The sequence below is a fragment of the Camelus ferus genome, chromosome 6, assembly GCF_009834535.1.
Source record: "Camelus ferus isolate YT-003-E chromosome 6, BCGSAC_Cfer_1.0, whole genome shotgun sequence".
Taxonomy (NCBI): domain Eukaryota; kingdom Metazoa; phylum Chordata; class Mammalia; order Artiodactyla; family Camelidae; genus Camelus; species Camelus ferus.
Window position 1 is genome coordinate 5,485,103 of NC_045701.1, and position 16,388 is coordinate 5,501,490.

The 16,388-nt window shown below is 52.7% G+C and overlaps 1 protein-coding gene across 1 annotated transcript in view; it reads right to left on the reverse strand.

Moving 5' to 3' along the window:
• The window catches only part of LOC102521769 (tyrosine-protein kinase SYK-like), a 44,409-nt gene that overhangs the window by 24,201 nt on the left and 3,820 nt on the right, over window positions 1-16,388 (reverse strand). The window contains 4 exon segments of the mRNA XM_032481006.1: window positions 9-77; window positions 1,788-1,831; window positions 2,214-2,292; window positions 5,945-6,080. Of these exon segments, the coding sequence (XP_032336897.1) occupies window positions 9-77; window positions 1,788-1,831; window positions 2,214-2,292; window positions 5,945-6,080 (328 nt within the window).

Consider the following 16,388-nt stretch of genomic DNA (forward strand, 5'->3'; position numbering starts at 1 on the left):
GTTAGCACCTTTCTGTGGCCAGGCTTTGGGAAGGAGTACGATTTGATTCTTGAGATTATTCCGCCCGCTGACCAAGTCTAGAAACCACAACGGCAAAGAGGAACAGTAAATGTTTCAGAAAACACAGGCTGCGTTCGTTACACGACAAGCTGTTTTAACCTGCTCTGTGATCACCCTGCCAGACTCTGCTGATGAGACGCACGGTGGGCGACACCTGATCATGGGGAGACTCCAGGAAAACCTGCCACTTGAGCAGCAGGAGCTGGAAACACATTTTGGCAATATTTTCCATGGGAGGCTATAAAACACGAGCTTTTGCATTAATTAGCCCACGTTTCATATAGAATTATTAAGTCCCAAACTCAAGACAAATTGTCCTAGGGAAACTAAAAGTAAACCTGAGTGCCCAATTTTGTTACTTCTTCCTTGTGCTGCTTCTGTGACATTTGTGGAAATTCACCGAGTTGGACCCTTAAGGAACATGCATTTTTTTTTCCTGGATGTATCTCACTGGTCAGTGAAAAATTTTTCCAAAATGTCTAACTTCCTGAAGCCGTTAGGTGATGAATGACTGAGCAGAGGGCTTCCTGTTCTTTTAAGAGTTCTCAGCCCGAAGCCCTCATGCTGCTCAGAGGAAAACGGATCTGTCTCGTGGAGGGTACAGCCTTCAAGTCGGCTGGCCGGGCCCATGGGCCACGTAAAAGGTGAAATAAAACGATGACTCCATAAAGGTGCTATATTTTAGAGGCTGACCCCAAAGATCATGGGTATTTTAGCAAATTCTGGTTCCCCCAGTCTGGGGACAGGTGCCGTCCCTGGGAGGGCCTTCCTGTTTCAGTGCAGACAAAGCTTCTGAGCAGTCAGCAGTCCCCACCATGGACAGGGTAGGCAGGATGCCATTCCTGCTTTAAATATAAATCTGTGTGTCAGCTCATAACAGTCTGGAGGGAGGAGAGAGCCAGGATCCTCTCAATTTCGGGGCATCAGGCACGTAGGAGGCAAACCCACGGGGAGAAGTGTGGTCAGGCCATAGTCTCCCCGCCCACTGACTAGGAGGGGAGGGGGGTTCTGGCCAAGCCCCCAGCTCCATCCTTCTCTAGGGCTGTCCCTCATGTCATGGCCCCGAGCGCCCCCCCATCCTGTGCCCTCCTCCACTGAGTTATTGCCGAAGCAGCTCTCCTGGAAAGGGTGAGCTCTCTGACAACAGTGTGTTGGGTGATTTAACCAAAAGAGTTGGGCAGTCAACCTCAGGGAGACATCTTTCTAAAAAAATTTTTTTTTGGTCCCCTATTTTATTATTATTATTTGTACTTTTAATTGATTTATTTTCATTTTTGGGGGGAGGAGGTAATTAGGTTTGTCTATGTTTGTTTTCATGGAGGTACTGGGGATCGACCCCAGGACCTCAGACATACCAAGCGCACCCTCTACCGCCATGCGATAACCTTACATCTTGTATACCAGGCTCACTGCTCCATCGCGCACGTGGCCATGTGGCTTGTGCACGCGGCTCCACATGGCTGGGTCAGGGCTGACCCTGAAGAGCATGTGGCCATTTCCCAAATCTGCCAGGAGGCGTACGTCTGACTTAACACTGGGGCGCATGGTCACTGTGTACACTTTTAGAAAGCGGAGGGAACTTAACCTTCTAGCCGACACTCATCAGCAATCCCAGTTTATCGAGGGTGATAAAAACCATCACTGCTTCCCCGCTATCTAAAACGCGCTTTCCACTGTGCTAGTTTACAACTGCCCCACCTTTGACGGCGCCGCTGAATGACACTTACAGCAGGATGGGAGCCTGGCAGCTGTGGACGGAAATTTACGTTGCCTGGTCAGAAAGAACGCGGACAATTAGCGCTGCATCAGTGAGAACCCCCTATGTCCACCCCACCTCCACTGCAGATCCAGCACTGCGACTGTGCGCTGTGACCGCTGGAGAAGTAGGGACATTCTCTGCACACATTCCTTTTTATCCTCTTTCACTCACCTTTCTCACATAAGCAGTGAAAATGAATTAGTTTTTTTAAAGTTATTGGCTGTTTTTGATGAATGACACATATATATATAAGATTGGAGCAATCCAGCATCATTTTAATCCAGCAGGACACAACCGCCTTGTCCCACCTGGATTTGCAACAGACCAGACTGAAAACGAGGCCGGTTGTCAGCAGCATCTGAGAGAGTGAGACTCCCGTGTCTCGGCTACTCACCCGTTTGCCCAATTTTCTGACGTGGAACTGTAAGAACTCTCAACAAACCATCGGACTTATAAGAATAATGCTCCACTAGCTGGAAAAGAAAACAGTAAGGAAATACAATTAATGACCAAGGCAGGAAATGGAGCAACCCTGACCTGGACTCCTCTTTCAGACTTTAAAAATGGCTCGAGGACAGCCCTGAACAACAAAGGTACAAGGTCTTACTGTACAGCACAGGGAACTGTATTTAATATCTTGTAGCAACCGATGATGAAAAAGAATATGAAAACGAATATATGTATGTGTGTGTGTATAACTGAATCACCATGCTGTACACTGGAGATTAACACAATATTATAAAATCAACCAGACTTCAATTAAAAAAATGGTACTTCCTAGGTGGTCTTCCTGATCCCTCCCTGTGCCTCTCCCCTGCCGCCCTCAGACTTCTGGACAGAAGGCCACATGCCACCTTCCCACGCAGACCCTACTGGTCTCAACTCACCCTCTTTCTCTTTCTTTCTTTGTTTTCTTTCTTTTTTTTTTTTTTTTTTTTTTTTTTTGGTAAGTTGCATTGCATTTCTTTGTTTATATTCTCCTATATCCGTGTGATATTATGACAATGAATTCAGCAAGCTAACACTCACTCATTTATTCAGTCATTCAACAAACACTTCTGCTGTGTGCTTAGGCCCGGAGATAGGACAAAAAATAAACTACGGTGAATGAGATGCATCTTTCCCAGTGGAGAGACAGACAAATGAGTCACAACGGAGAGTGATTAATGCTGAAAGAGTGCTGTGGGCAAAGGCTTTGGAGGGACCCGACAATTCAGCCGAAAAGTTTCAGAGAGAAGACATCCCAGCACAGGGGACACAGGAGCTGGGACCTGGGGAATGGTGACCTTGGAGAATGGCCTGATGTTGACAAAACACAGACTAACGGCTCCCAGAAAACTGGGCCACAGTGTCTGACTTCTACGTCAAAATATAAATTAATAGCAAGAAGATTTATTCATATCTAATCAAAATTATGCGCTAGGAACACAGTCTCAGCGTTCACATTTTCTTTTCTCGTACTGATACTTCGTCTTCAGACAAGCTAAAATCTTCAGATCTGAATTCTCGTCCTTATCTGTTTATCGCTACCTTTTCCAGTTAAGGACTCCTTGCTCCTGACTCCTCTTTCCTCCCAAAACTTACCTATTCGGGTGAATGTTTGCTGAATGTGATACATGTTATCCTTCCAGGTGGCATCCTTTTTATAAAATGTTAGTTCATTGTGGTCAAGAACACAACATGAGATCCACCCTCTTAGCAAATGCTTCCACCTGGCCAGCTCCAACACGCTACTGAAGTGGACACGAAAGCTCCCCCTCTGCTCTGTTAAATGCGATAGTGTGTTCTCAGGCTAATAGTGCGGAGGTCCCTGAAACAGCTCCAACAGCCTGTCCATCTCTCCAGCGCCATTTAAGTATCTCTTCACACGCCAGTGTTTCCTACCACCTACTCTCCAAGGGTGGCTGGGAGGCGGGCATACCTGTGAGAGCGGGTTCCCCTCGTGGGCAGGGACCTGCAAACATTTTCTGTAAAGGGCCAGACAGTGATATTTTGGGCTTTTTCAGTCCACAGACCATCTCTGTCACGTAGTCCTGTATTTATTTTTTAAGAAAAGATACAAATTGCATTTACAAACCAGAAGTAGACTCATGGACACAAAAACCAAACTGTGGTTACCAGGGGAGAAAGGGCTGGGGGGAGGGACAGACTAGGAGTTTAGATACAGATTAGATACACATTATTGTACGTAAAATAGATAAACAACAACGACCCACTGTGTAGCACAGGGCACTATATTCAGTTTCTTCTAATGAGCTGTAATGCTGAAGAATCCAAAAATACATGGATGTATGTATATGGACGAGTGAATCGCTTTGCTGTACACATGAAACTCACATTGTAAATCGGCTACGCTTCAAAAAAAAAAAAGAATTGAAAAAATTAAGTATAAAACCCATTTTCTTCGAGGACAACACAAAAACAAAAACAAAAAGGGCCAGATTTGGTCCACTGGTGTGTGGACGCTTGCTCTAAAGAAGGGAAGACCAGGGTGGTGTGGCAATTACCGACCGTCAGAAAAATGGCACCAGACTCCCGGGTGGAGGCAGGACACAGAGGTATCTGACGCCGCTGTCAAGGAAAACCAGTGAAACCCCGTTTGTAAAAGTGGGAGGCACTGCGGCATTTTCTGATGCTCTTTCTTCAATATATATACAATGGGGAAGATTTAATTAAGGCTGAATACTACGATTCGCTGGATGGATCAGAAAATACAGGAAAAAGTCTTAGGAAGGGACTTTCTGGCAATTAGAGACGTTTTACACACTGTGGTGAGCGTGCGGGCTTGGAGGCCGTGAGTGGACTCACGCAGGGAAGGCGGTCAACAGAAGCCAAGTGGCCGCATGCCAGCGACGGCGCCCCAGGCCTTCAAGCATCGGGCTGGCAGATGGACTCCAGCCGGTGCCTTTAAATGCACACCGTCAGCAATTCTTGTGGGAGGTGAGAGGCTCCGCTGGGAAGTTAATCCCAGAAGGTGACATTCCCTGCTCACTGCTCTGACTCCCACTGGACACTAGCACCCAGAAGGCTAAATACTCTTACAAAGTGACACCATTGAAATAAAGCTAAGTCTGTGGTCCCTCATAAGCTATATACGAATGAGCCACAAACCAAAAGACAGTGTCGGTGTGATGGCTAATATGAATCAACGTTCCAATACCCAGCACTCCAAAAAGAAGTGTTTCTTTACAACTGCAGCATTAGGAACCAAGATACACCATGCGGTGGCTGCGCTACGTGCTTTAAAGGTAATGCGGATCCTTGATTTTAATTTTTAAAAACATCAGGTTTTGAGTTGGGTCCTTTCCACACACGAGGTTCCTCGTGGGGCCTGGGTGTGGACATCTGAACACACCCCCTGCTGACGTCCCTCACCTACAAAAGCTCACTGCAGCTTTTGCTCTTGGGGTGGCAGGGTCCCTTGGTTGGCTCCATCTAGGCTGCTTTGCTAAAAGCGATGCATTCAGTACGGTGACTGCTGTTCCCTCGTGGAGCTGTGATTTCGAATGAAGCCAAGGTGTTCGTGCCCACGCTGGCCCGATGGAAGGAGGGACGGACCTCGGATCAGGGCCCATTAGTGCCTAAGGAGCTCCCCAGTGATGAGCTGTTTCTGGGTTTATTACAAGGTGGGTTAAGAATAACCCCGTTTCAGACCAGGGCTGAAAAAGACCAGGGCAGCCTGAAGCACAGGAAATGCTGGGTGCTTTCTACATTCCCTTAATTTTGCAACAAGATTCGTTCTGCAGTGAGAATGTGACCTTATATATTCCACTGGGCCTCTCACAACTCAAAGAGCAGTCCGATCAACTGCCCCTGGGCCTCCCTTCCCAGCCATCCACACCTGTTTTGTGGGTGTATTTGGTTCCAGGAGAACATCTCAGAAAGGAATGCCTCTAGCCCCCAGGGCGGGGTGTCCTGTTAAACAGAGCGCAGACCCGAGCGGGTTCCACCTCGTGGAGCCGAGACCCGAGGGGCCCCAGACAAGCTCTGTGAGCCTCCGTCACCTAAGGGACCTGGAGGTCGAAAAGCAGACCCTGATTGGGCCAGGTGTCCTCGGGGGCCCAGGTGAACGTTTCTAACAAGGTCCAGGGGCCGGGGCCCCTCGCTTCCGAGGAGGACGCCTACCTGCCAGAGCGTGTCGAAATTCTTCCCGCCGGGGATGGAGAGCTTCCCGGTCTTGTCCTTATCGATGCGGTAGTGCAGCACCTTCCCCTCGTGCAGCAGGCACAGGGCGTAAGAGCCGTTGTCCCTGGCCCTGATCCTGCAAGACAGGGACCGCGCATCAGCATCGCTCCCACCGCCCGGCAGGGAGAAGCACCCTGCCCTCGGGGTCAAGGGAGGCCCAGCCCACAGCTCAGTGACACCGTGACTCCAGACAAGGCAGTGCTACGGTTGCCCAGGGGGCCTGGGAGGCCCGGGTGGGCGTCAGGAGAGCCCGGCTCTGTGGGTGAGTCCTCTGTTCACCTGGAGCAGTAACACCGCTCCAGATCCCAGTGCAGGGACCCCAGCATCCTGGAGCCACAGGCCTCTGTGGAGCCTGCCTCTCTTCAGCGAGGTCTGCATCTGGGTCGGATTCCAGACGATGAAGCTCCACCACCCAGTCGAGGCTGCGGCATGGGCGGTGTTTGGTGGGCTTGTAAAGTAGGAACCTTCTGGAACCTTCTGGACCCCAGATGGAGGAGGGTGAAAGCTCCCACTTCCCAGGGCCCTCTTCCTTTTGCAGGCAGGAGAGGGCAGGACCAGAATTTAAACCGTTGTTTCATGTGATACAGGGCAGATGAAGTCACCAAGAGAAGAAAATGTCACCCACGGCAGGGTGGGGACCAGAGAGCAGAACCAGGGCTGTGCTGGTGGTGCCGGCCACCCCCGCTCAGCCTCCTTGTCCCAGCAGGTGCGCCTTGGTGCCACCCTTCCCTTACTCAGGGAATGAGACCTGTGAGTCCCAAGCAGAGAGACACCCACTGTGCTGCCCAAGGGAGGCTGCTGCCTCCAGGGAGGACAGAGACCTCCAGGGAAGGCCTGTGGGATGTGGGGAGGGTGCAGTTCAGGCCGAGGCGTACAGGCTGGGGATGGAGGTGAACCCCCTCCCTCAGAAGAACTCCTTAGTCATCACCATCCTCAGGCCATCCTCCCCCTCAGCCACTCAAGCCCTTCGGATCATGAAATCTGAGAGACGGTGAGTCACAGAGGTCTCAGAAGGTCCCAGAAGGTCCCAGAAAGCCTCTCTAGCCATGGCATTTTCTACAATGAGGACCCTGAGTTCCCCCAGATGTTAAGCAGTGTGGCCAATGTACTATATTTTGGGAAGAGTTCAAATGTGCCAAGCTGGTGGGATTTCCACGTTTGGCGTACATTTCCAATGCCTCCTCTTGGTTGCACGAGGCCACACCTATGAGACAGGCTTTGGAAGCTGATGTGGTCACACTTTCCTTGACTTAGTAGACTGATAGCCAAAAGCTAACCCAGGACTTGAGAGCTAAGCTGTGTCACGTGGGGTTGGAACTTTGTTTCAAAAATACATTTCTGTTAAGTCGTGCTTGGCTGTGCACGAGGAACGGGTTCCCGCCATGCCCCAGTGCTCAGGGCAGCTGGTGTGGGTGACGGGGCACGCCCAGACCCTGCACTGTGAAAACAGCCTTTTCTCTCAACTCAACCAGATCACCCGCACCTCAAAGTGTAAGCTCTCTTTCACGGTCACACGGCGCAGGAAGGCCAGGCGGCTGCTGTCAAACTGAAAAACAGCCACACATAAAAGGTAAAACAGATTTTCATACGGGGGAGAAGTGAGTCAATCTAGCAGGGAAGCTATTTCATAACGTGGGACTATTCATGCCTGCTTTGCTTGTTTCTTAAGCGTTGGTGGCAAACAAATAAGATAGTTTGGAAGTATAAAGAATTATATACATTCTTAACAGGAAGCATTTATAAGCATATAAGCAGGTGGCCTTGGAATAACAATGTCCACAAGCCATTGCAAAATATCACCCTCCTTGACTTCGAGTCCTCTAAGTCTTGGACTTCGGGGTCCTGGAAACAATGAACTGGATCTGAGCTCTGGTTTTCTGGATTCACGACCAGTCGCTACCTCTCCATCTTGCTTTATGCCTTGATTGACCTTTTGTTGTTAAAACTCAGACGGAGGACTGCAGAACGCCCAGCGAGGTGGTGCCGTCACCTCACCAGAAATCGGGAAACACAAATGAACACTGCAATGGAAATACTGCTACATACCTTTCAGACTGGAAGAAATTTAATAAAAGACTGATGCCAGATACTGAACACTGCTGAGCAGGGGGGCACCAGGCACTCCCCTATGCGGCCAGCAGGAGCGTGAGTCGGTTCAACCAATCTGGGAAACAATTCTGAGTTCTCTGCTAAAGCTGAACCTGTCTGTCCCCTGTGAGTCAGCAACCTACTCGAAGATACGCCACCTGTGTGCGTCCTGCACCTGGATTGAGTGCAAGGATGCTGATAGCAGCTTTATCTGTGATTATCAAAAACTGTCAACAGCCTGAGTGTTCACTGACTGCACGGTGAGCGAGTCTGCAGGGGGGGATTCATACCACGCAGTGTCACAGGATAAAACACACAAGCAGCAGGGGTACAGAGGACAGGTGACTCTCACGATCGCAAAACGGACACCGTGATTCCACACACATGCAGTTCCCAGACAGGCAAAAGCAAACGGTTTTGTTGCGAGATGTACACATAGGTCAGTCTTAGGTGGCAAAAAAAAAAAAAAAAAAAAGAGAGAGAGAAAAGAAGAAAAAAGCAAGAACAGGCTGGACACAAGGGTGCAGGAAGCGGTGTCCTCTAGGGGCTGGGGTGTGAGGGCGGGGCCCCCGGTGACACTGTCCGTGGTTTAGTTCTTGACTCCAGCGGCATTTGCTTCAGAGCCATCCAGTAAGCGGCGCATACGTGCGGGGCAGGCCCCGCGGGGCTTCCAGCGTCAGACCCCCTCCCCATGTCCTCTGCTGGAGCTCCTCTCTGAAGCATCCAGATAATAGTATCTCATGCATATTTCCTGAGTTTGTCAGATGCTTAAAACCACCAACAAAGGGATGAAATGAACCACCTGATGATCCAGACCGTCTGGCGCCTGGGGGTTGACAGTGTTGACCCCCTGTTCCCTTAACATCAACCAGTCAGAGATTGTGCACGAGCTGATCAGGTGCCCTGCACACCCCCCACCCTTACCCGGCCTTTAAATATGCTTTGCTGCCACCCTTCCAGGAGTTTGGGGTTTTCTTGGGCATGTGCCACCCCGTCCTCTTTGCTCAGCCCTGCAGTAAACCTTTCTCTGCTCCAAACTCGTGTTTCAGTTTGTTTGGCCTCGTGGTGCAGTGGGCACGTGAACTTGCCTTTGGTAACACATAGAGGGTAATGCACTCTTTTGTGCGTTTAATATTTCATAATTAAAACAGCCTTAAAAGAGAGCTTGTGTAAGGCAGAAAGGGAAGGTCTTGCTTTTGGACGGGGAGTTCTGCAAAAGCACGTGCTTCCATGAGTCCTGCAGGGAGCAGGTCCCAGAGGAGCCTCTCTCCCAGAGCCCCAGCCAGGCAGCCTGGGCCAGCTCCCACGAGGCCAGCGGCGACAGCTCCCTGGTGAGCACACTTGAAGGACTGGCAGGCGCAGGGACAGGCGGCGGTCACGCAGCCTGAACAGCCCCCGAGGCAGCTGGCAGGAAACAAGGGCAGAGAAGGGAAACCCACAGGCCTGGCATCTGTGGGTGACAAAGACCAGAGGCTCGGTGACACTAACGGCCAGCAACCGTGAGACGCCTGCTGGCTGCAGGCAGATCCTGGGCTGGGCTATTTTTAGTCTAACCTACGGAAAATGCTGGTTTGGAAGCTGAAGTCGCTCCTCCTATTGGGCCCCTCCTGTTCCTCAGAAGCCCCCCTCGTCCCTGGGACACTCACTAGGTTTGTCACATGGATGCCCAGCGAGGCACGAGCAAAGGCTAGCCTTCCAGCTTCTCTGGGGGCTGCCGGCCTCCGCCCTCCGGGCCAGCCGTCTTCAGCACGTTCCCAGAAGCACTAGAGTATTTTTTCCCGGCGAGTCTCTCGCAAGAAGCGGGCTCACCACAGATTTGTGTTTTGCTGCTACAGAGTGTGGGGCTTCAGTGCCCTGAGCTGTGAAGCGTCCTCACCGGCCTTCAGACTGTCTCGAGGCCGCTGGTGAGCGGGCAGGAGTGCCACCTCCCCTCCGAGGTGGACGTCTCGGGCTCTGCGATGAGCAGGTCCTGCCCTCACTGACACGAGGCGCTCGGCAAAGCCGAGGCAGGGAGGGTGTTCGTTCTGCCAGGCAGGGCCTGGAGGCCTGAGCCCCTCCTCCACCCTCCTGTGCTCTCCTGGATCAGAGATGTCCAGACACTGATGGGGAAGTGAGGACCCGGGAGGTGGTGGCACCCTTCAGGTGACCCTCACCAGCCAAAGTCTGGGGGCACTGCACTGTGTCTGCTGCAGACGGAATGGAATGGCTGGGCACGTCCCAGCCCATCAGGCATTCTCATTGTCTGGCGCGTCTTCTTTCCGTTCACAGCAGAGAGGAGCACGGCTGGTGGAGGGGAAGGCGGGCGTCTGTGTGGCTACGACCGGGAGGGGCTGTACGGAGAGACGGGGAGGGGCTCCCTTCCAGGGCTGATGCTGTATCGGGCGGGCAGACACTGCCGCTGGGTCCCCGACAGCGGCTTCTCTAGAGAGATGCTGGGGAGCGGGGACGGAGGGCTGCAGCAGAGGCACGCACAGTCGTACGTCTGCCAGCGTGAGGCCGAGAGCTCCGCAGGCCCAGGAGACACACCAGCCCTAATGATGCACAGAAGATGAGAGGAACAACAAAAACAAAAACCCAGCCCCAGTGAGTTAAAAACTCAGGGGAGGCGGCTGAAACCTGTGCCATATGAATCTGTGGAACAGTACGGAGGCTGTTTTCTCCAGCCTGCAGGTGGTCTGCACACGCACAGCAGGTTGAGGACCACAGCTTACATCAACCGCTCTGGACTTTGTCTCCGTCCTGTGGAATCCCAATGAAGGCACTGCTTTCAGTCTTTCTCCCTTCTCCTAATTAACCTTTGTTCCTTGCTCGTAGGGAACACAAGTGTACACTGTTACAAGCTATCTCAAAGTCTCTGAAAAGTGTGCCACGTTGTAAACCCGTTTTTTTTAGGGCTCCCTTATACAGAGTTGCACGTGCACTGGAAAAGATTACTGACAGCTATTTCCAAAGAGAGGGATCCCTCTGCCAAGCAGTCTGCCTGATGGGATGGGGGAGCGGAGGGGAGGGCACTGGTGAAAGGTGTTGTTCTAATGGTCAAGGGTGTCAGGGCTGGCATCTGGTGTCCCCAGGTCAGGGCTGTCCTGGAAGAGGACCACATGGCTCTGACCTGCACATCCCTGATTCTGGGTAGACTCAAACTGCTGACCCCTGCTGACCCCTCCCATCCTGTCATTGGTCCCTTTTCCCCTCTCAGTGTGTCCCTAAGTGGACAATCCACTCCCTGGTCCACCCCTTAGGACCAGCAGGGACTTCCTGGCGGGTCTGACCGCCTCCCCGTCACCACTAACTGTCACTCCTGCGCAGCCCCAGGCCAGGCCACACTCAGGTCACAGTGCTGACCCCGAAGACTCTGCACCAGCAGTCCGTCCTGCCCAGGACCCCCTTTCCCCTTCTCCATCAATCCTCTTCTCCTTATTGCTCAAAGCGAGGCTCAAGGGTCCGTTTCCCTTGAAAGATTCCTGCCACTGAGACCCTGTTCTGAGCAGTGGGGTTCCACTCATGAAGACGGTGGCTGGCCCTGCGCTCGGACACTCAGAACAAGTGGACTGACGGACAATAAACGAGTGAGTGGAAATAAAGATCCTGCTCAATGGTCAGCAGTGTCATTAGCTGGATGGGATGACCGTGCTGGATGGAGCGGGAAACACTGTCACATGTCACACACTCTGCAGCATGTCTCTCTGAGTTTAATATCCTCCGCCTAGGCTGGAAGCACGGTGTGGGCAGGGAACAACGTCTGTCATGTTTGTCACAGTCCTACCACAATGCCTGGCATTTACCTGGTGGAATGCATTTACACTTTGTGGAATGAAAGCCTATTTTTGTAGCTTCCTTTTTTAAAGCAGCACACTTCTAAAGTCAGAAAGTAGGAACTAGAATGAAAAAGGCATTGGTGACTTCCTGGTTTAGTGACTCCCTTGACAAATCTGAAATCCTCCCTTTTCTTTGCAACGTTAATTCAGCCACTTGGAGAACCACGATCTGTGTATTTTAAAGGTCGCTTCCGACTCACTCTTGACTCTGCAAGACTTGCAAGGACTTTAAGCCAGAAACAACAAAACATTCACCAGGTACTAAACACAAAGAGGGTGCCAATTCCATTACTTTCCGCTTGCAGAACGTGGGCTTTTTACAGCGTTTTTGTTCTGAGACACTTGACATGATGACATGAAGGGCACAGCACATCACATTTCAGCAGACGAGATGCACATTGGGCACGCGCACGAGAGCTCTTAGCTGCCCTGCACCAACCACAGCGTGAGATATTTCTGCACGGGAGGGTGCGCGGCCTGCTGACCGCGGCCTGTCCCCACGGCCTCATCCGGCCCAAGCAATGTCACCACGCGGCCGGAGGGTTTTGTACGATCTGTAAAAGATACTTAATTACCCCCAGAGAAGACTACTCTTTCCTCCACTCTGACTGCCTATCTCAGCGTTGACAACGATCCTAAAGATGTACCTGCATTACTCACAGTGAGCTGTGAACCTACCAGAAGGACAGAGTTTTCTTTTTTGGGATACGTAGAAAGTAATATTACCAAGTTATTGCCCAGTGAAGAGGCAGTCAAACACTAAGCAGTCAAAAGATGTCAAAATCAAAGGCACTATAGAGATGTGTCAGGCACTTAAGTAGAAAATTATACTATTTTTTTCTAAATTTTGTATGTTTGTAGTATTTATCAGCTTTTAAAAAATGTAATTTATTGTGATTTTTTCCTTACTTCCCAAAATATTGTATTTTGTGCCAAATTTTGTGTTCTTTTTTTTAAAGGGTCTCCAAATTGCATATGCTTTGTATCCCACCAATCCTAGAGCCCTCCCTCGATGGAGAGGATGCAACATTTTTGGAAAGGAAGCTCTGTTTCCCTTGCCTAACAGATTCGTATTCAAACCACACCTGAGCCGCGACCAGTTTCTCAAACGGCAAACTGTGCTGTCAGGATGGGGCCTCGGAGAGCCGAGGACACGCACCCCCAAACCAGCCCGTCTGCTCTGCCTCTGTCCCTGGTGTCACCAATGGGGCAGAGCTCCGGTCCCACACCCACAGGACCCGGGCCGGGGGGTCCCCGTCTGACGTCCCCATCTGGCTGGAGGCCCAGACACTGGACGGGTGTCTTCCTCAGAACACCGCAGCCTGAACAGACACTTAAGCTTAAACGGCAGGCATTTCATCCTTGTGGTCCTGGAGGAGGCTGGAGGTCTGAGACCAAGATGCTGGAAGGGCCGGTGTCCGCTGAGAGCCTGCTTCGCGGTTCACATGCCACCTTCCTAGCGCCTCCACGTGGCGGAAGGGGGAAGGCTCTCTGAAGTCTCTTTAATGAGGACTCGAAACCCATTCATGAGGGATCCACCTTGAGTTATGGCATGAAACCCACTGGCGGTGACAGAACGCTTGCGCAGAAGGGACTTCACTGCTGATGCTGTGAATCCCTTGATTTCCAGACAAAGGCTTAGGCGCGGGGAGCCTGCCCAAGGCGAACCACCTCCCGTGTGCTCCCAGGGCCTCGCCTCGGTGCGGGCGTGGAGAGACGCTCCCGTCTCCTCCTGTCATAGACAGTCCCATCACGGGGCCCCCTCTTCATGGCTCTGTCTACATCATCCCCCAAAGGCCCCACCTCCACCTGTCACGCTGGGGGCTGCGGCTCCACCAGGTGAAACTGTAAGGACACGAACACTGGGCCCGCAACGCCAGGCGATGCGAAACCGCCTCCAGAAACACCGCAGATGCCGAGAGAGACGGGCCGTAGGCGCGCACTGTGCATTTCGCCTGTAAAGAGCCTTCACACCTACGTTCTGTATCCCCAAGCACAGTGCGAAGTCCCTGACGGCTTCTCTTCGCAAAGCCGCTCCTGAACAGTCCCAGCTGAGTTCCCGGGGGAGTGGGCTGGGGCTGGTGGCCCTGGGGTCCCCTGGTGTAGGTTTTGCTGCCACCCATTCTCAGCCCAGACACATCAGGGACCCCCCCCCCATGCCAACCCTCACCTCTCACTTGCCCAACAGCCTTGGGCAGGCTCCCCTGTGTCTAAGCCCTTGTCTGGAAATCAAGGGATTCAGAGCATCAACAGTAAGGTCCCTTCCGGCGCAGGTGTTTGGTCACCGCAAATGGATTTCACAGCACAATTCAAGAGGAGAGAAAACCGGAGTTGGCGGGCATCGCCGGGCACAGCCCGCCCTGACGGTGAGGCGTCTCTGGGACAGAGCCTCCGCACTTCAAACTGCGTTGGTGAGGGTTTATAACCTCATCGAGCTCTCAGACCTCGTGGAATGCGATGCCTCTCCATCCATGTTCTCTGGGGGCAGCAGGGGTACTGCCTTCCCAAGGTGGGAAGGGACCTTGCTACCCTGAGCTGTAACGCAGACCAGAGATTCTGGAATGAACTTTTGTATTTTTGCACTGGACTCTCCAAGTTCGTCCTTCCTGGGAAATGCAAGCATTCAGCACTAGCGTGCGTCCCCCGGCCCTTCCCCTCTGTCCGTTAACTACTCCTCTCGGTTAACCTTTCACGAAGCGCTCAACATTAGGCAGGATCCGTTCACAGGCAGTAACTTATTTTCAATCTAACAAAGATGACCAGCGTGAGGAATCACAAAGATCAGATTCTGTTTTTGAATCTGAAAGCCTCCTGGGTTCTTCGTGTCGGCCAGTCACTGCAGGGGGGTCCAAGGGAAGGCCCGTCGGGCCGGGCAAGGCTCAGACCGGGTCACGCAGGGGACAAGTACCTCTGAGTGTGCAGGGATGAGGGGAGCAGCGGGGGTGTGAGAAGCGTGGAGGGGCGGCCAGTGGGAGCCAAATAGAGTGTAGAAGGGCTGGGAATGGGCCAGTGGGGGAACTGCAAGCAAAAACATCAGCTCCAAGTGCGTAAAATCAAGCAGCAAGACGAGGTTGAACAAGGAACTGTAAACATCAGGTAAAGGGGGTGGGGTGAGGTCCGCTCACCACGGACAGCACCCCGTGCCCTGAAATCTGCCTTCCTCCTCGCTGCAGCTTGGCTGGGGACAATGGAGGGTGCAAGGAAACCCCAGATCCCCACAATAAGGGCCTGCCTGCGCAGAAGAGACACCGGGCCTGCCCTGACCTGCCGTGCAGAGCAGAGCCACCCAGCAGGGCTGCACACCGGCACCCACTCCACCCCTCCTGCCGACAAGCACGAAAGGCCGTGCCGGTGTCAGCAGGCACGAGACTGGTAAAAGCCCTGAAATCACTGCAGAGAAATGAGCAGCACATTTTGGTTCAAGTGGATGTAGATGCGTGCAGTGTGGCTGGCGAACGGGCTCAGGCTCCCACCTCCGCACTGGCTCCTTTCTACACCAAGCCCGGCGGGTCCCACTGAACTTCAGTCGGATCTGCCCTAACACCTTCCTGAAGGCAGACATACTGATGCCTGAGAGCCCTCGGAGGCCTGGCCCTCACCCTCCACCCCTCCCCATCTCACTCTGCACCAGGCACGGTGGTGGCCTGACTCTCAACGTGCACTCCTGCATCCAGGCACCCACACAAGCTGTTCCCCCATCAGGATGGCTCCCAGCTGCCCTTGGGTCTCTGCTCAAATGTCTCCTTCACAGCGAGGCCCTGCCTCACTACCCAGCATAAAACAGGACCCTGGTACCCCAACCATGGCTGCTCTACCCCCTTCCTTAAATGCTCCAACATGGTGAGGCTCCTGTCCAGTGGCTCAGCACCTACTTCCCTCACTGAGATGCAGCCTCCACCAGGAAGATGCCCCCCTCTTCACTGCCCAGGACGGTCCTGGCATCCAGTGCCTCCTGTGGACAAAAGTGGACAAGCCCACAGATGGACAAGCCAGTTCACACAATCAGAAAGGAGGCAGGAGGCATGTTCTCTAGGGACACTTGGCTGAGGCCTGCCAAGACTCAGGAGGAAGGTGCCACAACTGTGGGGCTGGCTCAGGGTTGGGGGGGGGTCCCGGCAGCACCCCACATCTCAGTGGGGGACAGGCGGCCTCCCTGAGCACAGCTGCCCCCCAGCCAGCCTGAGAGTGGGGTTCCGAATGGCGAGCAAGGCCTTGCTCTTTGGATTCTGCACGCCTTGGGGCTGACTTCACACGCCCAGACGCCACACACGCCGTCCTGTGACACCTGTGTTGGAGACTATTACTAAGAAGACAGTAAAAGTCCAAACCTCAGGGGGGATGAGCTGCCAGGTGCCACACTGAGGGAAAAGGACATCTGCCTGCCACAGGATTCCTGCCCCGGCCACTGCTGTAACCATGAAACCACCAATCCAGGCACGTTGTGTGCCAGCCAGGGCTGCCCTGCATTTGTTTTTAGGATC